The sequence below is a fragment of the Hirundo rustica genome, chromosome 4 (genome assembly GCF_015227805.2).
Source record: "Hirundo rustica isolate bHirRus1 chromosome 4, bHirRus1.pri.v3, whole genome shotgun sequence".
Lineage (NCBI taxonomy): Eukaryota > Metazoa > Chordata > Aves > Passeriformes > Hirundinidae > Hirundo > Hirundo rustica.
The window spans coordinates 27,694,726-27,720,205 of NC_053453.1; the positions used below are offsets into that span (position 1 = coordinate 27,694,726).

The 25,480-nt window shown below is 35.6% G+C and overlaps 1 protein-coding gene across 1 annotated transcript in view; it reads left to right on the forward strand.

The window, feature by feature from the left end:
• IMMP2L (inner mitochondrial membrane peptidase subunit 2) overlaps window positions 1-25,404 on the forward strand; it is a 423,567-nt gene extending 398,163 nt beyond the window's left edge. Inside the window, exon 6 of the mRNA XM_040062071.2 lies at window positions 21,582-25,404. Coding sequence (XP_039918005.1) covers window positions 21,582-21,701 — 120 coding nt within the window. The 3' untranslated portion in view covers window positions 21,702-25,404. The remainder of the gene's footprint in view (window positions 1-21,581) is intronic.
• The last annotated feature ends 76 nt before the right edge of the window (window positions 25,405-25,480 follow it).

Genomic DNA, 25,480 nt, shown 5'->3' on the forward strand with positions numbered 1-25,480 from the left:
TTCCCTCTAAAGTCAAGGGAGAAAAATGGGGAAAACTAACACAACTTACTACTGGTCTATATCACAACATCAAGGTCCTCTCTTCCTGCTGGTTGCCTACAGAGCTTAGCAAGATTTTAATTTTAGGCTATTGATTTAGATGAGAGAATCCAAATTTGCTGAATATCTCATGGGATTTCAGGAGAATGTTGAGAGAAGGTCTAGTAAACAAATAATTCAATCAGTCTTCATTTAACCTCGGGTCTTAGACCTAAATATTTTCTCAAACTCAATTTTATAACTTTAATTTACTGACTTTAATATGCATTTTAAACTTCTCCAAATAAGGTTAATACCTTAACAGTAATCTCTCACATTTCTCTGTCTCTGTTTTGGGCGTCAGAGTACTTCAGCACAAAGTATTAATTGCGAGCTTGAACCAATCTTTTTCTGATGTCTCATTCTAGTACATGTAGTTAATTTAGGGTTATCAAAACACCTAAGGAATTTCATTTGTTATTCCTCCTGCATTCAATAATGTCTTTTTGGGTCAGAGAGATGTTTCTGTAGGAAATCTCTCTAAAGAAGGCAAGATTGCAACATGTATTCCAAGTAAAGAGGAATTACTTGAGATCACTCACTGGTGATGGCTAGGAAACTTTTCCTATGTAAATACAAGTACCCTTGAATTAGGAAAAAACCGCAACAGTATAAGCCAAGGATGATAGTGCTGAAAATCTTTGAATCTATTACTTCATCCACTCAAAGAGCTCTGAATAAGGGTCTGCATATGATTCCTTTTGTGGGTATTTGTCCATATGCTTCAGTAGGCATTGGAACATACCAGTGAGGTTAAATCCAATGTCTATTGAATCAAATGCAATTATATCCCTTAAATCTAATAAGCTCTGTGTCAGTCCTGTAAATTTTACAGTAGTCTGAACTATATTCTAATAGCTGTCTGAGTGCAATGCCTGTGAGGCAATTTGCTGCTCACTGTTTGTATCTTGTCTTATATAAATGGACAGGAGATTCAGAAATTATGGAGGGAACAAGTGTTCCTACTTGTTTGCATAAGGGTTTGTTCTGTTAGATAAACAAGTTCTCTAAAAAAGTCCCTTAGGTCAGTGACACTTTTTAATACTGAAAAGGATTTTTTTAGTAGCATTCACAATTCTGTAATAGAAAACAAAATAATTGACATTTGGGTTGGGTTTTTATGTCAGAAAACATAGAATTTCTCTAATTTTTCTCCTTTTTTCCTCCCTATGAATAGGAGCTAGTTTACAAAAGCACTTCACTAAGTACCATAAAAAACAGTGCCTGTGTAATAGTGACATTCATAAATCTATGTATTTCTTACATGCTTTCAAGTTTTTCAGTAAGTCTCGACAAGCTGTGGCATTGTTAGACATTATGACTGTTGGAAATAATAGTCCTCATCAAAAGCAATATGTAGTGCAATACTGGACTCTCATCTACTTATATCAGAATAATAATATTTTTTAGCCTTGTTGCTCACACTGTTCTATAGAATAATATTTGAAACCTGTAAGATTCAAGAGGTGAAGTTTGACATATGTTTTACAATCTTCTATAATTTTTTTTTTTTAAACTCTCATTTTGCAGAGGAAACTAAATAAATCTTAGGCTCAGACTCGGGTGTCCTTATACACGAGCAATAGCCCTGGTTTAGAAGAATAGTTCTCTCAAATTATGGCAACAAGCTTTTAAGTTACTAATCAGTTTGAGGACAAGTTCTAGGCTATAGTCAATGTTCAAGTTATACCTGAAGATAAGACATTAAGAAATTCACAGTTTACTGTGGCTTTTTATATGCAACATGTATTATTATTTAAAAATAAAATAAATACACAAACACATATATATACATAATTAGCTCTGGGCAGCTTTGTTTTCTTTAGGAAACACCAATGAACTAAGAAACAATCTCTTAAAAAGGCTTAAACACTATTATCACAATCAAGAAATCACAAAAAAAAAAAAAAAAAAAAAAAGGTAGGTTTAACTTCTACCACTGACCCTGGTTTGTTGGAAAAAGATACTCTTATTTTTACTTTGACTTTTAATTTATTTTATTGTCATCTAACTGGCTTTCTGTAGAATAGCAACTGAATACTGTTAGCAAAAAATATTTTGATGTTTTTGTTGGCCAGCACATTTACAAACACTCTGCACTTCAAGTGTCTTATTTATGAAAAATAAAGGACATTTCATATTAAAGAATATCTTTTTTAAAGACAGTTTTTATACCACACTTTGAAGGCTGAGAAGTTTTCAGAATCTTTACTGTAATCCTTGCCATACTCTTAAAATAGCAAAACAAAACAAAAACTCACACCCAAGCTTTCCCTATGGGTACAATGTCATGAGCAAAATGTTGACTCCTGAGTGATAGAATGTGACAAACTCCAAATCCAAAAAGGATTTTACATAAAAATGCCATAGCTCATCATGTTAGTGTCTCTGTCAAACAGAAAAATTACATTTTCATGAGCAGTTGGTTACCTTTTCTGTTCAATTCATGTCTCTCTTGCATTGTAACAGTGGTGTTTGATAACGGAAAAGTTGGAGGACACAGACTAAGTAATTAATGATTTTACAGTGTTTAGCAGGATAATGTCAATGACCTTGGTGTCACTGAGGTAGGAGAGAAAAGGAAGAAAATAGTAATTGCGAGAACAGAAATTTTAACTTCATTTTTTTCAAGAGAATAATAAATTTTTCACTATTTACTGATCAACAGGGCTCATGTGTCAAGCATAAATTTATGTGACGGGCTGTCATCTGAGCACTATTTCTGACATGGCTTTAGGATCCAATCACAAGTTATTTAAAAGCTATAATTTTTAATTCCTAACAATAGTTCTAATGAGGATGTTTCAGAATTTTGCTATTTTAAACCCTTTTCAAAAACCTCATTAAATAAGAATTAATTTTGACACAGTTCTAAATAAGAAATCTAAAATTATAAATCATCAAATAGGCTCAACCTTGTTTCTGTAGGAGCAATAAATTTTGTTAAAGTATGATGCAATTTGAATTAATAAAGATTCTGACTTCTTTTTCTTAGTAGCTTCATGTCTATGATGCTCAAGAAAAGGAGTATTTTACTTGTGTTTTGTCATTATGTAAATGAGTATGTATAAAGTACTAAAGACTGGTAAGTGGAGACTGTCTCATCTTTTGATTGTCACACCTTTGAGAAAGTTGTTGATTTGAAAAAGAATGTCTCCATTTCTCTGTATGTTTATTTTGAAGAACAACTTCCCTAGCATTTTCATTAGCTTTAAGGCTTGGTTCAGCATTGTAAGAAATGAATATTAGGGATTAAAAAGTGTTGAGAACAATGCCATGGTACACACACTAGCAAAAACTTTAAATTAACATGTAGTTGTAAGTAATGGGTTTTACTTATCAGATCTTGAATGTCTTATAACCTTAGCATTTGAAAGCCAAAAAAGGCAATGAAACTTTTTTAATAGCTAAAGCTAAAGACTGAGACCAGCTGAAATATTTTCTATGTGAATAAACTTTTATTATTTCCTATTTTTGCTGTTTTCTGAATAGCAGCTAGAGCATATAAAATATGTGTTGTACAAATTCTATGTTTATTTTACCTTTCTTTAGAGGAGAATCTCAAGTTCTCTTTAAAAAGCCCAACTCTTTATGATTTAAAATATGACCATAACCATTTGCTTTCATTGCAATCAGATAGATGAGATGGCTTCCCTGATTCTAGATGAGGTTTAAAAAAAACAAGAGAAATTAGCTATGTCCCATTAATCTCAATTAAAGCCTAATCTAAGGTGATGTTCTGTGGTCAGAGAATTAAGTATTTGTTCAGATGCCATGGGATTTAGCTTTTTTTGTTGGAGAATTTACCTTTTGGCTGAACTTGGAAATTAATTTGTCTTAGACATTGTTTCTGTATTCCTTGTCATCCACATTCTGCTTGTGATTATGCCAGCCCTCCTCATAAAACAGCATTTGGGGATTTCTGGTGGATTCCCTTGGCATTGTGTAATTGAGCAGGGCAGCAGAGGCTGGGAACTGGAGCTGTGTCCTGCTCTGTGCAGCAGTGGGTGAAGGCTGCTGGTTTCTTGTGCCTGGGGAATGCTACCAGCCAGCAACTAGGAAGCCTTGCAGATAAATAATTGAGTCCAGCTGGCACACACATGGGAAAGATAAAAAGTCTGCCAGAATGACACCACAGGAGAGGTCACTCAGGAGTTGTGGCTGGACTTATGAGGGAGGAAAGTATTAAGATTCTATCCAGATACAATCTGTACATAAAAAGTACCTTACATAAATGTGTACTAAAGGGCTCTGGACTATCTGGGAATTAATTTCAGCTGAGTTCTTGCAGAGACTATGAAGAAAAATGATATAAGGTAGTATTTTGAGATTGGAGAGAAAGCTGCCTTGCTGCAGAACACAGCAGGCGCTGCACTGGACTCTGCTGTTGCCATGGATGCTCAAGGTTAATCTTGTTCAGTATAAGTTTCTTATTTAATGTGTTAGTATTAACTGGGAATGTTTTCCAGTTGGAACTAATACTGATTTTATATAATTTCTGATGTCTGTGAAGGAAGTGTTCTAATTTCAGCATAGGGATTATTCAAGCATCTCTAAACTCTAAAGTTTTTTACCACTTTTTTTTTTTTTTTTTTTTTTTTTTTTTTTTTTTTTTTTTTTTTTTTTAATGTCTAGCTCTCTTAAGAATCTGGCCCTGCATTTGTTCACATATGATATGAATTACACTTTACCTTATCATTTGCTACTAATTTTTGTCTTCCTACTTTCTCCATTTAGAGAATCATGATTATGACCAATGTATTTCACTCATTACTCATGCTTAGAATCACATCCTCCAGTCTACAAGCATACAGTGTGACTGACTCCAGTTTAAACAGTTTAAGACTGATTCTTCCTTCAAATGGGCTAATGGTGCATACTACCAGACTTCTGAGATCAAGGCTGCTTCCGGTTCACTTCTGCCTTTGTGTGGCTCCAGACAGCATGAAACTTAGGACACTGTGAGAAAGTTGGAGTAAAGCAAACATGGGAGCTTTTTTTTGGTTCTTTTTGTAGGTTTGGTGGTTTGCCTGTTAAAGAAAAACATGCATTAGATTCATTGAACAAGAAAATGCACAAAATGTTTTGGAAATAAGAGTGTAGAGTCCTTACCAAGCTCAAATTGGGTTGCTTAAGCTGTGCAGTCATGGGAGAACAAAGATGTGGGGAGGTTGCCAGAATCCATTGCAAAGCAATTGTAATAGCCATCTTCACATCGCCTTTGCCTATAGCTGATGGAATTTAGTGCTCTAACAAGCAGGAAGATGAACTATTAATAATGATCTCATTAAAATATGGAACATTTTTTTAATCTGCTTTGAATGCTAAGATTCTGAAGCAGAAAAAACTGCTCAGTAAACATACAGGAATATATTTTCTCCACAGCAGACTGATGAAAATGTATCAGACTGTGCTGTCTGTGATTTCACTGCTGCTGTCTCCTCAGCTAATTTGAGAGACTTGGATCTTCAGGCATTGTAGCCCTGGTGATGGCTACACAGTCTGTCACAATGTCACAAATGTGATTTTTTTTGTCCCCCAAAACACTGAGAGACAAAATAAGCATTTGATTTGTAGCATATTTGTGATTTTGTTAGAAAGGTAAGAACTTAAAAGGAATTTTAATCACATTGATTTTCTTACTGGAAGTGAAAGAGCTCCATGTAAAAAATTAGTTTTAGTGGTGTTAAGTTTTAACATGTATATCTTTCAAATCCTAAATGTGCTAATCCTTTTCCTGTACTGATGACCTGGCAGTCCTTTGTGGTTATATCTTGCTAAAATAGCTTAATAGCTACATATAATCTGAAAAATTGAGTCATTTAAAGAGTTAATAAATCTAGATCATCAGCTCTCTGGAAATTTATTCATTTTATTTTATTTTACTTAATTTTAATAATGTGCTCAAGTGTATTATTTGAATATCTAAAGTTCAGCATATGCTTTGCAGAAATATGGTTTGATTATGACTAAGAGAATATTTTATTACATATGCAGAGAACTGAATTCATTAGTCTTCACTACTTTCTTGCTTATCAAGTAGAGCTCAGGACAAGTTTTAGATTCTCCTTGAGATAAATATAAATCTTGATGGTAAAGCTGTGGATTAAACTGTCACCGAGACACACAAAGAAATCACACGCAGACAAGTGATTTTCTCAGAGGTTCCTCTGATCCAGCTCCCAGCTGAAAGAGCAGAGAGAAGAGACCCCTTTGTTTATTCTTTTACTTTTTATACATTTGTGGGTCTAGCAGAAGATTGGCTTTTTGGGGTTTCCACCCCTCAGCCTCAGTGGCCAGACAAATTGTCAGTTACAACTGTTTTCAGGTTAGAAATATGCAAACAAAAGACAGAGAATGAAAAACAAAGGATTTGTTTATATTACTTCTGTGGGAAAGGTAGAAAAACTGCTCTAATATTCTACAGTAACTATAAGATCTGACTCCATTTATGAAAATCAAAAGGCTAATAAAGAAAGTCAGAAAAACCAGGGTAACATTAAACCTTCTCTATTGGGTTTGTGTGGCCAGGTTTTGCAGTGACTGGGAGGTGGTGACAGGACTCTATGGATTCTGTGAGAAGCTGTATGTGCTAGAAGCTTCCCCTATGTCCAACAGAGCCCCTATGTCTAACAGGTGTAAAATGGACCTGTCTCACATTGGAAAAGTTCATGGAGGATTGTCTTCCATGGGAGTGACCTCACACTGGAGCAGGGTAAGAGTGTGAGAAGTTTTCCCCTTGAGCAGGGAGGAGCAGCAGAGACATTGTGCAATGACCAGTGTGGCCCCATGCCCAGTCCTGCGGGGGGAGGAGAGCAGGGAGTGCTGCAGGGGGAGGAGAATTTGGGAGTGAAGTTGAACCAGGGAAGAAGGAAGGGGTAGGGGAAAGGTGCTTTTAAGTTTTGTTTTTATTTATCAATCCCCTTCCCTGATTTGATAGGAAAAAAAAATTTTTTTTCAAGTCAAGTCTGTTTTTCTCATGATGGTAACTGGTGAGTGGTATCTCCTTGTCCTTATTCTCAACCACAAGCCTCTTGTTACATTTTCTTTCCTCTGTCCAGCTAAAGAAGAGAGTGATAGAGCAGCTTTGGTGGGCACTTGGCCTCCAACCACAACTGGTCACTGTATTTGGCTAAAGATAAAGGTACCTTTTTCTTTATTTTGAAATGGTGCAGCCTGTAACTCAGTTACTTGGTTTAGTGTCCTGTCTTGTTTTGCAAGGGTACATCAAAGAAGGCTAGACTAGATCAAGGATAAAACTGAAAAAAGTTGGTGAGTGTGTGCCAAGAAGAATACCAAAGGTCTTGAAGAGAGACATGGGAGAACTCTAGTTGTCTACAAAGCTGTTTTTCCTATGTCCTAGTGAATCTTACACAAATCTGATGTGAAAATACAGGACTTTGAAGAAGCCTCTGCCCTTCTGATTGAGGAGGCACAGTGGCCAGTAGAGGTTCCCTGGTACATCTAAAATGGCAGAAGGCAGTACCTCTCCTTAGGCAAATTAACTGAACCTCGAATATCGTGGTCAGGGAACTCACATATGGGCTTCCCAGTTCTTCTTTGTTTTTCTGATATCCCCATACCTAAAGGGACCTGACTGCTGGTCGCCTGCCCCTCCTCTGGTTGAGTCTGCTGGGGCTGCTGGTGCACAAGCCAGGCCTGGGGACTTGATCTGCTGTGCCACTGCTCTATAAAACCGGCTTCTCCATAAGCACTAATGTTCCCTTCCTGAGGGACTTTTCTGTGGAGAACTAAACCATCATCTCACATGTAAGACGGGCAGTCCTTACAGACTCAGGATCCAAGAAAGAACTGTAACAGTATTTGATAGAGGTTATATCTTGATAAGGATGTGTGCCTTGTTATATTTCTGATATATTTCTGTGAAACTTTTTTTCTCTGCAAAACCTCTTAAGGCATTATTCTAGGCTAATCAGGAATGAACTAAAGAAAAAAAAATTGAAGAGGATTAGTTATGGAGGCTGGAGAAAATGTAGTGTCAATTATTTAATAATAAATTCTGTTATGAAGTGAAAGGATAGCTATATGATTTAAATTATACAAAGAAGCCTTCTATTTTGACAAATGTTACAATATTATATAAATACAGAATGCTAAATAATAGTAAGATTGAATAAGAAAAATATTTATATTTTTGAGACTTTTTTTTATTCCAAGTGACGTGAAGGCTAGGTTTAGTAAATTTAATCTTCTTCACAGTTTTAACAAAAACACAGAATGAATCAGATAAAGAAAAGAGAGAAAGTATTTAGTATTCTTAAATCCATATCTATTATTATAGTTTTAAGGAAGAGAAAAATATTTATATACATTTGAAGTATTTCTGTGGGCTTTTTTCCCAGTAAATCAACTCAGGGAGATTACATATACAGAACTATCTTGATGAAATTTACCAATTTAGATGAGCTCTACTCATCCTCAGACAAAGAGCTCTATTAAAAAGTCTTTTACAATTTTAATAACATATCATGCAGCTATTTAATGACATTTTGATATCCTAACTGCTCATTGAATATTTACTCCCCACTGCTTTTCACAGCTCATATTGCCAACAGCATGTTTTCTGTAAGTCAAACTGTTTCTGTCGCCATTTTGAAAGAAAATATAGGCGAGCCTCACAGTAGGATATTTTAAAATATTTAGTTAAGTGGAATAGTCTATTGAACAGTCGTCTTTTTAAAGTAAGAGAAAATAAAAATTATTTTATGATGAGTATTGCAACAAATTCATTTGTATCAGACTAAATCTAAAAGATGTAATAAAAACTACAGAAACTCTGAGCCAGCTGACAGATGTGTTTGCTGTACACACAAGTTATTGTTGCTGAAAATCTCTGAACAATTTAGCTTAGAAAAGGCTTGCTTTGCCCAGTAACAGTTGTAATATCATAAGGTCTTGTACCATTTTGTTTTAATTAAGAGGTAATTTTTCACCGATTCCCTTAAATTAACTTTTCTGGGTACTGATAGCCTTTCTTTTTTTTTTTTTTTTTTTCTTTCTTCCTTCCCTTAACATTTGATAATTACTGTAACAAGTCTGCCAAGGAAAATTTAAAATAATGAACTTTCCCGAACACTCCCAATGCTGTCCCCACTAATGTGGCTGCTCAGGTTGGAGCTACTCCTACAGACAGAAAAGACATCAGTGGGATGAGATGTTCTCCATGACATTCTTTAGTTTTCGTACTTCTCTAAGTTCATGTATCGCCCTGATTTTTGACCCATGAGATCACGCACTTTTCTGAACTTTTAGAAAATATGTTAAGAATAGAAATTAGCTGAAACTAGCACGTGGGGGATTTTCACTTCACTTGTCTTGAAGAAGAATTTGAGTGTATCTAGAAATTAAAGCCTACTGCTTCCTTCTACAGTAGGACTCCTACCCTTCTTTTTTAGTTCTCCTGAATGAGTCTGAGATGTCATCTCTCACAGCTTGCATACCTGTGATCCCTGGCACAGTTGTGCATTTCTACAGAAATTTCTACAGGAATTTCACCTGTCATCTTAGCTTATTTGCTCAGCTTTAAATACTAGCCACTCATTATTAGGGCCTGATTTATCTGCGAGTGTGCAGTGGAAGCAGAGCAGGTGTGCACCACAGCTCTTGCCTGTATCGCACAGAGCATCATGGTAAATCCCCACAGCCAGAGCAGTGCCAGGACGCAGAAACTGGTTCTCCTGGATGCACAGAGAACTTCAGAGGAGAGGCAGTAGAGTGGAGGGCATGGTCCTCTGCTTGAGGACCAGCCTGTAGGGATGAGAGTCTGCGGAGGAGCAGCACAGTAAGGGAGGAGTTGAGTCGCTGGGTAGTGTGTGAGCTCTTGGGGCCACTCAGTCACTCCTGTACTTGAATGCTTTACATTGTACCATTGTGTTTGCCAAAGCTCGAGGCTGAAACAGAATTAATGACAGGCAATGGTACCAAATTGGAAATCAACTTAATTTCTAATGCACAGCAGTCTGCTTAGTGTCCTAATTGTCCAGTGAAGAAAGACAATGCACATAATCAATATCAGTGTTGTAGGCTGAAAAATGTCACTAAGCCTGACATTGTTCTGACTGATGGCACTTGATACAATACGTTGCTGAACAGGAATTCACATTGAAGTCTTTTATGTATTCCTAAATAATTAATATGCATAGATTTTGGAATTAGCTAATACTTTCTAGGTGAAGATAATAAATGTGGTTTAATAATTCTTTTCTTCCTGCCACTTGATTTATCAATTCTTAAAATATTGAATTGCAAATATGGCTTTTTTATGTATGTCTCTTTCATGAGAGCTGCTTGTACATTTTGTTTTCCTGTTGAGTTACATGACTTAGTGACAATCCTATTTAGTCAGGAACTTTGTGCCTCATCCAGTGAAATAGTAAAAGCTTTTAACTATTAAATGACTTTTATGTATATGCAGCAGGCAAAGCACATCATACTGTGCACTAAGCAAATTCTTTTGCCATTTTTATTACTAGAAATCTAAAATAAATAATAGATTAGTTTATAAATCCTTTTGTAGGCCTATTTAGCATAATAGCTCTGTTAATCATAAACAGAAAGAAAGAATATTTGCTAAGACTGCTATACTTACTGAAGAAAAAAGAACAGTGGTGCTGTGTTAGATGCTACCCTCTATTTCAAAAACATGTCTTTAGAGAACAGAAAACACAGAAAGGTGTGTGAAGGAGTGAAGTTAATTATCCATAGTGGCCTTTTCAATAATATATCCATGGCAATTCCAAGAAAAGGCATTGAAATATAATTCAGTCCATGGAATTCTTGTCCTAAGCATGTTACTGTATTTAATTTAGGCAATGGCATTGATAGTTGATTTCTGTAAGACATGAATAAGAGATGCACTACTTTATACTGAATTCTTTTAAATTTGCACTACTTCTTTGAATTTCAATCATGTTTCAATGTTAGCTGGCCTTTTTCTGCACATTTAACTGTAAAGAAATCTCATATGTGAAATATATTCTATTTTCAGTGACCTTTTCCTTGCTTTTCCCCTTTGGTAACTTTAGGTTTATATAAGCATATAGACATGATAGAAAAATGCGAGTGGAATCCTGTTATTTTGATATTTAGTACATTTTTTCAATTGAATCAATAACCTGAGTTATCATTATGATACAATGCTCTCTTCTTTTTATATGAATAGCTTAAATTGCAAAACAGTGTTGGATGGGTGCAATCACAATTGTTATGCTACACATCTATTCTGTACTAACATTTTATTTATTCTGAGAATTTTATTAATTCTGGGAATCAACAATTGCATTTGAAATACACTTCTTTCTTATACACGATTTTTTGTGATTTTGTGCATATATGGATATGTGCATAATTTTTAAGTGTCTATTTTCACTGTTTAAGACTTTCTTAAAATAAAATAATTGCCATTTATATATTTTCAGATTTTAAAAATATATTCTCTACCTAAATGAGCACTTCTGAATTTGATAACATAATAATAACATAGTACAGACCTTTACTGATTATATATTAGCTCTGTGAAAGAAAACATATATGGGATGTTTTATCTGTATCTGGAGCTGCTGTTTCAGCTATCAAACTAATGGAACTGTAATGGAACACTTAGTAACAAAATTGATGGGCTGCATTCTCTTCTTTGTCACTAGATCTGTGTGGCTCCATTAGGTCTGATTTCTTCAGTTACAAGAAGAAAGAACGATGAATATGCTGGCACTTTGCTAAGTATTAGAAAGGAATCTACCACTTTTTGTATTCATGACCTAATTGGCACCTTGTTATGTGCCAGCTTCAGTGAGCTGATATAAGTCAAAGAACACCTATTCTGATATCGGTTTATTTACAAAATAATTTATTGATTCTAATATTTGCTTTATTCCTGGATTCATAAAAGAAGGAGGTGAAAGATATTTCTCTTCTGTCACTGTTCGTTATCGCAGATATTTGTACTAGAGGAAGTGGTTTCTCTGGGATTTTTCTGTAATCCACAGGATTTTATTTTTATTGAGCCCTTTTCCTACTACTGCACTTGGTAGTACTTGTTTCAAGGTTCAACCATCTACAAAAGATGAAATGTAATAGCAATCGTTTACTTTCTATTAAAGTATGGATTTTTTTGAGAGATTAATTTACTGGGACAATTCTCTGTGAGATCATTTTACAACTACAATCTAATATCAAAACCCAGTGCCACAACTTTTCTTAAAGACATGCAATCTAATTTGACACAGAAAGCTGTTCCAGGCTTTATATTTTTGTTAGGGTTATAACTGAAACACTGTGTATTTGCATAGGTGTTTTTATCTTAAGGATTTCTTTTGGTTTTTAGGCCTGAAATATTCTTGAACTTCTTCTCACCTTTTTCATTAGCCTGGTCCCTTTACACAGTTTTCAACATCTGTGCAAATTTGCCATTCCCAGTCTTTAAAAATATCAGTATCATCAAACTGCAGCTGATTGGCTGACGGAATATGGGTAGTGAACTACTAGATCTGGAAAAAATGTATTGAAACTCTATGCCTGCTTGAATTAGGCCATCTCTAAATCACTCAGGGTTTTGCCATGTTGGAGAATTTTCCATCTTACGTGTATTGGCACCTTTCAGAGCCTCTCTTGGAACTGGCAAGTACCCAGCCAGCAAAATATAGTCCAAATAGACCTCTGCTGCTCTAGAATTACTCCTGACCCCCCCCCGATGAGTTTGTGTCACAAAACAGAAAATTTGAGAAAGAAATTTTGTATATAGGTGATGTTCTGTAGTGCCATGTGAAAGGCTGTGTATAAAGCTTCATAGCTAGCCTGCACTTGAAGGAAAAAAAAAGTGAATATATTACATCAGAGAATAGAAAACATAATTTGAAACACTGTGATTGTTTCTATTGCATTATCTTCTTTTGGTTTGAGAAAATGTTATTTTTTTGTGTTTGCATGTTTATCATTGGCCATGATATTTGAGAGGCCTGTGCAACATTGCTAGAATATAAATGACTAAAGCAAAAGTGACTACAAAACCAGAGACTGGCCTTTTAAACAGCAGTTTTGTCACTTCTGATGAAATTTCTCAAGTACACAAGTAATGTGGCACTTGTAATTTAGTTCTATTACTGGTTTGTTGGGTAGCTATTATTGTTCTCTTTCAGTGGTATTTTAGGGAATTTGCACAATTTAAACATTTATTAATGAGACCAGAAGACAGGAATGTTGACTATTTTCTAGGCTGACATATGATGAAACAAGATCATCTTTCTTCTTCAGAAGTGTATTCATACCAAAGTACTTTTTCTAGTATACTCTCAGAGAGGATTTTTGTGTTTGACTTAATGTTAAGGGTTACTGTTCTGCTTTATTATTTTCTTCATATTATCTTTGTTTATTATTATCTTCTGTGACTGATCTAGATATTCTAAGATTTCTAATTTTACAGTTTGAAATGTGATTATTACATCATCTGTTACAAAGATGTAAGTGCTTCATGTATTTTTCGTGTTTTTATTGATATAACTAAAATTTCAGTCACAATCCCCCTAAGTCGAAATACATAGTGAGGAAATCATGAAGCAGTCCATTTAATTTTCCAATTTTGATTGTTTTGGAGGCTTTTTTAAGGGAGGAAATAGTGAAATATGTTTATTAACATTTCATCAAAATCTTTTCATGTTTTGCTTTCAGAAAAACATGAAAAGAAACACCAAGTGAGAAAAAGAAAGACAGCTTTTCTTTACTTTGCAGCACTTCATGAGAATTTATGTAGCCTCAGAAAATTAAAAGTAACATAATGTTACAGTCAAAACTTTGTTGTGAGCAAGCCAGGAAAATTCCATGATGTGAGAAGCCACTGAGTCACAGCTGCATTAAAATCACAACACTTTACAGTATTTTACTGACACCTAATAGGATTAGTTCAGAGAATGATAGTACCCTTTGCACTACAAATTATCAAATTAATACACAGGTCTCATCAAAACAGTTTAAAAATGTCACACAATCACTTTCAAGTATCTATTTTTATCTCAGTGGTTATATTGCCACTTTGGGTCCCAAGCTTGGCAGTACCCATCCTCCTCAAAAAGACATAAAAAGGGTGCTTTCATGAGTTGCTGGCACCCTGAATTCTTCACTAGGAGAATTTTGATGGCAATGATTTCTTCTTTCTCAATTTTCACTAATTTAGCATATTTTCTAACTTTTTTTTCCTCTTATTCTTTATTGATATTCACTTGTGTCTCTATTTATTATATATTTTATTTTGTGCTGGAATATTCCTTGCTATTCTTCACTGTTTTTTCTCTTTGCTTAAAACCTTTTTGACAGTCAGTTGTTTTTTTTAATGACCATTGCTAGGTTTTTTTCAGTCTGATTTTATTATCCCATGAGTACAGTCCTGTATACCTCATTATTACTTGCAAATCACAAATATTTCATCCTATATAGAATATTTACTTTTTAATGTATATGAAAAAACTCTAATTATACCACGAGATTATGCAAATATAAACAAATACAAGTGGTATAGAAAAACTGTAATAAATTAGTCAATAGTCACCTGATCATTAGAAAAATTTTTAAAAGCTAAACAAGCTGAATCAAAACTCCAGGCAGGAGAAGTAAATTCAGACAAACCCTGAGAAATTAATCTTGAGGCCTTGCAGAGCCAATACAAAATCTACAGCTTGTTACTGGCGGTGGCTATACCGAATTGCAGGGCTGTGATACAGTGGTACAAACATCCTTGCATTTTTTTTTGTCTCTTTGTCTTATTATGTCTGAAATTGTTCGAAATGGATGTGAATGTGACACATGGCGATGTGGTTTAGTGGTGGACAGTGACTTAATGGTTAGAGTCAATGATCTTAGAGGTCTTTGTCAGTCTAAGTAGTCTTTAGTTCTATGATTCTATTGTTATTACTTCCAAATAGAAAACTGGTAAGTTAGGAAGTTTAACATTTTCTAAAGTTTTAAGTTTTGATTTTTTGGCTCTGCAGTGCTGTTTCTCAGGGTATATCCAGTGGTGTTGTTCTTTGTTGTTTCAGAGTTGTTACAGAATTTGAAACCTTGGCTGTTTAAGGTACAGCAAAATAAGGAAGGCTTAAGGAAAAAAGAAGCAAGGAAACATCTGTGGGGTATTATCAGGGTACCTCGCTCCTGGGGTCAAATCTTGGCTAGCTCCAGACCCCGGTGCATTACCCTGATAATGGACAGAAGGTAAAAGACAGAAGCGCTCTTTTTCTTCCTCGAGATCACAGTCTCACAGCTTTATTGTAGAACCCAAACTCCGAGAGGGACAAAAAGAGAAAGTCTCATGGTGGGGATTTTAAACCTGGGGAAAAAGGTGTGGGGGGGAGAGGAACCACAACCAATGGGAAACAACTTGCGGGGGGCATAGGGAGGGGCCGACTAGAGGATACCAACACCAGAACCAAGATGGGTACAGAACATACCTTGTGCAAAATATAATAAAACTATTTTTGTGTGCAAATATGACAAACCACCCAGTGCAATATAATAACAAAAATGAACTGTTTAGTGCACTACAACAGGAAATGTTAATAAACCAAAGTGAACTCCTGACTAGGAGCTACAGCACTTGAATTTAGCTGTTTGGGTAGACTTTACATTCTCTGGGAAAGCTGAGAATACCCTTGTTAGGGTGTGGTGGTGTCATGGATTAGTACAGTTTAGTTTTTTAGTTAGAGAGGAATGTAGAATGATTCTCCGGATCAGGACCTGGGGATTGCTATAGAAAGGACAGGCACCTATCAGAGGGTTAGTTAGAATATCGGTATCTGTTTTGACCACTGAAAATTGTTGGCTATGGCTTTGGGAAGTACCATATAAAGCCCCTTGATTTCCTGTAGGTAGGCCTTTTCCTTCTTTCTTTTGGTGAGAGAGAGACAGGTAACATCGAGCTGGGCCTGCTGCTCCCCGTTTTGAGGAGGAGCTGCCCTGAGGCCTGGCCGAATTCCATTGGCTCCGGGGTGGGGGGAAGCAGAGGTTGCTGAATTACAACAACTACTTTCTCTAAACTTCCCTGGAGCAGGGACAGATATCTGCCAGGCCCCTGATAAGAGCTATGGGCACCATTTAGGCTGCCCCAAGTTACACTGAAGGGTGGGCTGAGAAGGTATTTATGATCTTGCCTGTTTTTTTTTTTCCAATTCCGGACTGCCTGAGTGCTCTGATCTCTGATGTTTCTGTGAGTTCTTCCTCCCTCACCTCCCTCACCAGCACGGCCTTGAACACCAGGAGCTACAGAGGGAGAGACAAAGACTCTAAGCAGATTTAACCCTTTCCTGGCAACATGAAGCTTTCAGAGCTTGGCCCTTCTCTGAGACAGAAAAGAAAGGGACAGAGTGAACATAAAGAAGAAACAGCATGAAGTCAGAAGAGCGAGAGTGAAAAGACTGTTGGGACAGAGGGTTGAAGAGTTGGTTGTTCCATTCTTACTTGAGCCGTAGAAATGAACTCTATATTTAGATTATTCCTTTAAATCATGGGAAAGATATACATTTGGGGAAATGATTGTTTAGATTTGTGTGTGAATTTCAACAAAGGTGTTTATGATGGACTAAGTGATATTAATCCCATAAGATGCTTGAACAGAGATAAAGATGAGAAGCCCTCTGTGCCAGTGAAGAAGTAAGAAGATATCTCTGTACCTTGAGATGAAGAATCCTTTGCTTTTTAGAGTTATTCATCTTTAAACGGTGACACCCCAGTATGCAAAAGTCTAAGACCCATGACCCATAAGCAGCTTGGGAACCTGCTAATAGGAGGGGTCATAAAGGCAGGTGTCTCCAGGAGGTTGTTTTTATGACAGTTTAAAAAACCCACAAGAGAACTGTTCTAAGTTGTCAATGGGACCCATGACTCTAAGAGAGACTCTTCTCCTAAAGAATTGATGAAAAACTATTGTCAGATAGTGAAACTGACTGAAAATGACAAGTTTTGTCTCTTTATGTTGTTTTGTAGTAAAGTTAACAGTTTGTAAGGGGAGGGAAGAGTGTTTTTAGAATTTCATTCTGTTTTGTTTTACTTTTCTTTCCCCAACTTTCTTTTTCTGTTCTTTTAGTGTGTGTTAATAAAACTACTTGTTCATTTTTAAAGTTAAGCCTGCTTTGTTTTTCCCCTAGTCTCTCTCCCACAGAAAAAGAATAAGTACTAAGACCAGAATTTAGTAAATGTGAAACTACTACATTAATTAGTGTTTCCGCCCAGTTGTCAAAATTAAAACTATTACAGGTGGTTTCATGTCAGCCAGCAGCCTAGCAACTGCTGTCTCACTCCCACACCAGCAGAATCTGGGATGGACTTGGAAAGGTAAAAGCCAGAAAAGTTGTGGATTGAGATAAAGATGGCTGAATGGTAGAAGCAAAAGCCATGCACACACGCAAAACAAAACAAGGAATTAATTCACTGCTTCCCTCTGCCATCTCAGGGCAGATCCCCACCACATGTAATGGTGACTTGGAAACACCATCACTCCAAGCCTTCCCTTCTTCCTACTTTTCCCATCTTTACATACTGAGCATGATATCATATGGTCTGGAATATATCTTTGGTCAGTTGCAGTAACCTGTCCCGGCTGTGTCTGCTTCCAACATCTCAGTCATCCCCAGTCTCCTTGCCAGTTAGTAGTGCCAGTACAAAAAGCAGAAAAGGCCTTGGGTCTGTGTAAACCCTGCTCAGCAATAATGAAAACATCTCTATTTTATCAATCCCGTGTTCATTACAAGTCCAAAACACAGTCTAATACCAGCTACAGTGAAGATAATACCCGAGCCAAAACCAGCACATAGGATCACATCCTTACTTCGACTTTCACTTTCCTTGAGATCCAAACTGAATACCTGTGATTTCAATAAAATTTTTGATGTGCTCCACTGTATGCTATGTGTATACAGACTCTTGTACATTCTGAATACTACTTTTCCCATTTCCATTTAGAACCAGAGGAAGTAATATTATTGTAAGACTTCATACTAATAAAGGTGCTTTATCCAAGCCTATTAGGACAAAATGAGCAATACTGTTGTCAGTACTACTGCAGATAGCACAATCAGTCTTCGGCTTATCTTTTCCTAATGCAGTGCCAAAACTAATCAGTTTCCATACAACTAACATGCTAACAACAAGCAGACACTGAGGAAATATGCTTTTAGCGCGGTCAAAACAGTTTTCTTAATTCAAAAGTTACTTTGCAGATAAAATTGCTGTGTTAACGAAATGACTTCTTAGTTGTTCAACTTAATATTCAAAGATTAAAAGAAATTTTAAACAGCTCAGCTTAGGCACAATAAAATGGATTCGATTCAATACAGTGGCTGTTGTTGCCACAGCAAGAGTAACAAATAGGTCATAATGTAGAAATAACCCCAAACTATTTAATTCCTGGCATTTCTGTGATGGAAAAGAAACATGTTCCTCAAAGAATTTATGCCTGTGAAGTTCTGATTTTTCTTATAGTTAAGACAGTGTTTCAAGGGGATAAACTTATTTTCTTACATAAAGGGAGACAACAATATATAATGTATAATGAATATGAGAAAATAATGAATATAAGAAAATAATATATATAAGTGAATGATCAATTAATAGATTATCTCAGTATTTCACTGTTACAACTCAGTTCACTCTTCTCAGTTCTTTCATATCTAACCCTGATGAAGGTAAATCTATTAACAAGGGCAGGTTATTCTCTGCGAACAATTCTGTTCTTCCCCAGTGAAATTCATGGCTGCTCTGGTAAGTGCAGAATAATAATAGGCAATGGAAAAAAGTTATTATGGTTGTTTGCAGACGTCAGACATCAAGGTGCTTTTAAAGTGAACCTTTAAGTTATGATAAAAGAAGTCCTATAGCATCAGTGTAATTTGTTATTTAGCTTAGGCTTCCATCACCCAACAATATCTGTTTTTGCTTTTTAACTCTAGTCATGTTGTAAATCATGTTTATAGGAAGGAGACTTCTTTATTAGTTTCAAGGTAGATTATGGTCAGTAGAAGTAATCCTCTGGGCAAAATTATTCCCAGCCTCAGCTTAAAACATGTTTTGATTCATTTATTATATTCTCAGTCTGTTTGCAGACCTCCTGCTGACATTAGTAACAAGCAATGCACTGAGAAAAACACAGAGCTTTGAAAATGAGATGTTATTTGTGTTTGAAAGGAGTATTCTAACATTTTTTCTCTGTACTAATGCTGTCACATTTTATATGCAGCTGTGGGATTTGCTGTGGTTTTATATTTTGGCACCAGCCTGTAATGTGTGTGCTGTCATGCTGTATGCTCAGGGAAAAAACTCAACATGGTAGTACTACATTTGCAGCCCACTTTATGGGTTAATTAGGATAAAGGATGTTGTGAATTCCATAAATACCAACCAAACTACACACAAGTGTGTCAAGACATTAAAAAATGTTGCTCAATGCTATTGAAAAAGACTTGTAACTTAGCCTGTCCTTTGCTTAAATGCATTAAAAAAAAAAAAAAAAAAAAAACAACCCAAAAACCTGCAAAGGATCTGGAAAAAAGTGGTCCCTGCAAGGGATCAAGTAAATGAAATATGATACTAGACTTTAATTCAGTGATCCACTTCAGATTCTTTTAGATATCATAGGTTATTAAGTAACCAAATTATATTCAAGTAATTCAGCACCTGCTTCATCAAGCTACAGAATATGGAATTAGATATATACCACTTCAGCTTCACTGATTTGATTATGTAGTAGAGAGAGACTGGTGAATATACATTAATCCTATGAAATTAAATCAAGAAAATTAGCTGAAGATATTCCTGGGGGCCTATTTGGTGTCTATTTGCATAAAATGCTGAATTACCTGCTTACTAAAATCACTTTTTTTTTTTTTTTTTCCTTTTAATGAGATATGGAGCGGAACTGAGTTTACATAGGAATTTAAGCACCAAAGTACAAGTTCAAACCAGAAATCCATTTAATTCCTGGCTCGTACAACAGCCAATACCAAAACATTTAAATATAAGAATAAAGCAAGTTTTCATTTTTTCCCTAGGTGGTTCCTAATATGGAGTATAGAGACTATAGTGTTTGTTTATGTTCAATTACCTGTGTTGGACTTTGCTTCCTTTTTTTTTTTTTTTTTTTTTTTTTTTTTTTTTTTTTTTTTTTTGTCTTGTCACTTCAGTATCCTGTATGATGTATGCAAGTATGATGTAATGCTGCACATATTGAAAAGCTTTTCCTTTTCGTTGGCGTGAAAAATTCTTTAGGATAATAGCATTGACTTTCCCTTGTTCTTATGAGAAATAATGAGAAATATGAGAAATAGTCAAATAAAGCCTATGCATTTTTTAATCCATGCCATTAGTAATTTTGCAGACTCATAACACTGTTGTCTGTTTAGGAGTCTGAATTATTCAATCTTTTCACAGACACAGACATTCCAGTATTTCTAACCATGATTTTGTCCTTTTTATAGCTTTTCTGTTGGTGCTGGATGCTTATTACATGCTATTTTCTCTAGAAGTCTAAACAAATAAGCTGAGATGCAGAAGTTTATGCTGCAGGCTTTTCAAATTAACTGAGATTAACTCCATACAAAAAGACTTAGTTTGAGTATTAAGTATGTTAAGTATTACCTCAGTCTGAAATTGTGACTGTTCTATTCTTACTCTTAGTCTAGCCATTTTCATACCATGTATGAAAAGTGTCTTGTTTATAATTTGCTTAAGATTTTCTAAGCAATTCTGTTTTCTCTGCTATACTATCTCTGATTCATTTGTAAGCAATATCAGAACTGAATTTTATTTTGATTTATTGAAGTAGAATATTAGTGAAGTAAAATTACTTAAGTAAACAATAATAAATAATAAGATGGTAAAACATGTTTGCAAAACATATGAATTAGGTTTAAGTAGTCCTAGCACTTCATAAGTTTTTGATCTGTCAAGAAATACATTTTCATCCTCAGGGAAATCTTTACAACTCACAGTAATTTTCATTTTTGGTTGAAGACAAAATGGAGTTTTGAAGGAGAGTGATAAATAATAAACACAGTATGTTTAGAAAAGCCAGTATCCTGGTGTGGTTAGTACACATGGCTCAAATCCAAGGCACAGATTCTGTTGAACTTACTCAAAATAGATACTTGAAATTTGGTCTCTGGACCCAGAATAAGTAATAACCAAAAAGCTTTATGTAGATTACAGAATGCCTCACCTTTTTTGAGCAGCTTTTTTCTTGAAAATGAAAAAAAATCTTAGCTCTTTTTTACAGACAGTGCATTTCAGCAAGTTGTTTTGAGTTACAAAAAAAAAGTTTTATCAAAAAAAGGGAAAATAAATTATTACTAAAGACATTTTCTTTTTCCCCTCATTACATGCATGAGAGAGTACTCACTCTTATGCTTTGTATTCTCCCACTGCTCCAACAAATCATCATGTGCTTTGTATTTTTCACATGCTGATTTATTTGCATTATCTAATAACATCTCTGGCTTATATTTTGGTTGCAGGTTTCTCTTGGACTCCTACATGCCCGAGCTACGCATATTCTCTGGCCTCCACATCGCTGGCAGAAGTTACAGCCAGTGCTACCTCCGGAGCGCAAACCACTCCACAGAGAGCAGGAGTGATCTGAATGTTCAGACAGGAAAGCACTGACGCGAAGTTCAGCCAGAAGGAGTTGCAGTGGTTATACCATGACCTCTAAGACCTTTGCCAAGTGCTTTGACATCAGTGTCATATCAACAAATACGTGTGACATCTTAAAGTTACAATGCGACCAGAAAGTCTTCATGTTTCTTTTGTTTGTTTGTTCTATTGTTTGATGGGTTTTAAATTTCTCCAACATTAGGGAATTGTATATTAATTCAGTTTGAAATAATTGATTGTAGAAGGACTTAATGTTCATTTTTTTTTCTGGAAGCAGTAACATGCTTGGCTTACTTGTGCTTCTCTGGACAAGAAACTATTAAAACTTTCAATAAACTATTTTGATCTTTTACATTCAGCTTGTCGCTTTTGTAACTGCATGGAAACTTTATTAATATTTATTGCATATGAAAAAAAAACCCCAAAAAACACCCACAATATATGTACTTTGGATTGTCCTATAATTACTAGTAATGAAGAATCAGTACTTCTGTAGGTGAAAAGGTTTTAATGCAGCTTATTTCTATTATTAAAATGAACACTTATTACTCATTTTTATTTTCTTTTTCAGACTAAAATATTTTATTTTATATAAATATTCCTTGTATATCTTTCTGAATTAGATAGTCAGTCAAAATGTACAAATATTACGATATCTGAAGGCAAAGTTTAATTAATTTTTCTAGTAAAGTAAATCTTTGTTAGTACATGTTGGGTTCCTCTGAGGAATGGTTTTTCCCCTCAGAGTCCCCCTGAAGCCTGTGCCATGTAGTTTAACCCTTTTTTCCTATCATACCTACTCCTGACCCTATTGGCTCAGGGCCAATATCTTTCCTTGGCACAAAACTAGATATACCCCTGTCTCTTCCTGTTCGCTCTCTCTCTCTCCTCACTCTACTGGAACATCACTTAGAGAATAAAGCTTGGACTGAAGCTGGGGTGAGAGCCACTCTTTTGAAATCTTTATTCTGTCTCTATGAAATATATTTCCCTAAAATCCCTGAACAACTGAGCTAGCTAGAGCCTGGGGGGTGGCTGGAGGGAGTATATCTCAAGTACTGATTGCCATACTTCTTTGAAACTATGTAATTAGATAAGAAATATGCAATTGATATTCTAGTAAATAGTCAATATTATAAATGTACTCCATGAATAGGCAGTAAAGCTTCTGCACACATGATATGTGAAAATAACTTGGAAAATGACACATTTTCAATGACAAATCAGTATGAGCCAGCTTATGTTCATATTTATCGAATTTTATTTCACATAGGCTAGTACTTAGAAATTTTAACAAACCACACAAAAAATCTTTTAACATTTTCAGCTAAAAATATGCAATTATCAGAGCTTCAGGGAAGATTAGTCTACAGCTCTTTGAACACACACATCTGCCTTGTGTGTTAGATGATAGCTTCAATCACCATGAAAACTATCTATTAACAATCTAGCTTTCTTCTTAAATGCCCCAGCGCTGTAGACTCTCTGAATACTTTATTGTCCATGTGTCAGGATCTATCTTTGTTCCAAAAAGGTGTTCTACAGGTCTCTGAACACTCTTTCTTAAACTAATGAGGTTTGTTTCATTATTATGGCAGTAAATTCAGAATTGTTCAGAGACAGAAGGAGAAGCCAGGGAACTACATGTCTATAAGCCTGTTCTTGTGCTGGGGAATGTTACGGAACAGATTATCTTGAGTGCGATCGCATGGCTAACCTGGGGTCAGGCTCAGCTGATATGGGTTTAGGAATAGCAGGTCCTGTTTGACCAACCTGATCATATTTTATGACCAGGTGACCTTTCTAGTTGATGACGGAAAAGTTGTGGATATTTGCATGGACTTCAGCAAAATCTTTGACACTATTTCCCACAGCATTCTCATGGGTAAGCTGAAAGCTCACAGATTGGGCAGGTGCTCTCTTCACTGGGCTAAAAATTGTATTCTTCCATCTATATTTTTCCACTCTTGATCCTCCCCAAAACATCCGCATTTTACTGACTTTGATCCCCTAAACGGCTCAGAAGTCTGGTGCAGTTCTGAAATGCTCTGCCCTGCAGTCCACAGCAAAACCTGTAACCGTGGGCAAGACTGCCAGGCAACCCAGCCAGCCTCCCCTCTGATTCCTGGTGTTAGTCGTACGCAGTGGGGCAGATCCAGGGGCCTCAGTGCTCCTTCATAGCTATGAGGTGAGACTTTCACAGTTTGATGACTCATGTAAAAGACATAAAGGAATTAAATTGTGGTGTTATTTGGCTTTCCACAGCTTCCATAATTCCTTTGGGCTCCTTTGTCAGTGAGAAGACTGGCTCATTATCACATAACTTATACAGGCTATGAAAGTTTAAATGTCCCAAGTATTCAACTGTGACATGCCTCAAGGAATATTTATTCACCTATATTTGCATACACATATTTATAAATATTTATGCATTTATATGAAGATGTATGTAGGATATATATGAGGAAATGATGGAATAGAGAATTTGCCCATTAAGTCTGAAGATGGTTGTAAAGACTGATGTAACTTTGGAGGATGGTATTAGAGTGCAGTGATCTGATTTTGATAATGATGACCAGAGAGTCTGGTGCAATAATTACCCATATACATACTGAACTATGTTAAAATAAAATTTAAATGTTATAGTGGATTGTAGTTGAGCATAAGGCAACAATATGCTGAATATGCTTTATAAAGAGCAGTACAGGCTGTAAACACAGCAAATAATATTCTTTCTACATTCATGTATGGCATGATTTTATGAACCAGATTAAAAAAAAAAACAACAAAAAACAGCTGGAATATTTAAATATTTAGAAAGACACAAGAAAAATATAGAGAAACAAAAAATATCACCTATAAGAAATAACACCTGAATCAATTAATTTTTATTGCATGACTTTAATTTTATTTTTTTCCCTTTTTTTTCTTTTTTAAATCGGGCCTGTTGGAGACAGAAGAATGGATTAAGTAGACCTGAGGTCCACATCAGCTATTTTATTCATTCACTAATGAGGTCCTCTGTGCCTGGAAAATTTGGTGGTTCCTTTGATGTTAGGCAGGCAGTTGCATTAATATCTAATTTCTTTAGACTGATAATTATGATTCTTTAGATTAGATTCTTTAGCCTAACAGTGTTACAGTACCCTTATGTACCACATTACTGTAATAAGCATCTAAGGAACCAGTTTCCCGTAAAATAAGCTATTTTGCTTCATACTGTCATCATATTAATGTGCATGACATTTTACATTATCATGTAGGTTGGTGAATAGAAATAGCCCAATGAAATCATAAGTATAACAGATAATTCAGTATCCAGAGCATGAAGAACAAACCTTTCCTTTCAAAGCAGAAAGGACCAAGATTGGCACACATGAGCACACATTTAAAAGAGTTGTTATTTAATTGATATATTTGGGGTTCAAGCTTCAAATCTGAAATTTCAAATGAGAAGCCCGTTCTGGAAGCAATGAAATCAGTACCAAAATTCTCATGACCATCATGATTAGCCTTCTAAGGCCTCTTCACAGGCTTTCTGGGTTTTGGCTCTGGCTTATATCTGTATATCTTATATAAGGTATGATTTCATGGGAGTTGAATAAGAATAAGCACAAGTAAGCAGTAGGATACTATGAATTGAAAGGATGACAGGATATGTTAAAGCTTGGGTTTTTTTAATGTTTTAGGAGTCACATAAATACCTTCCTACGGCCCGAGAGAGAGAGAGACGAGACTGCCAGACTGCTCCTGTAGAGCA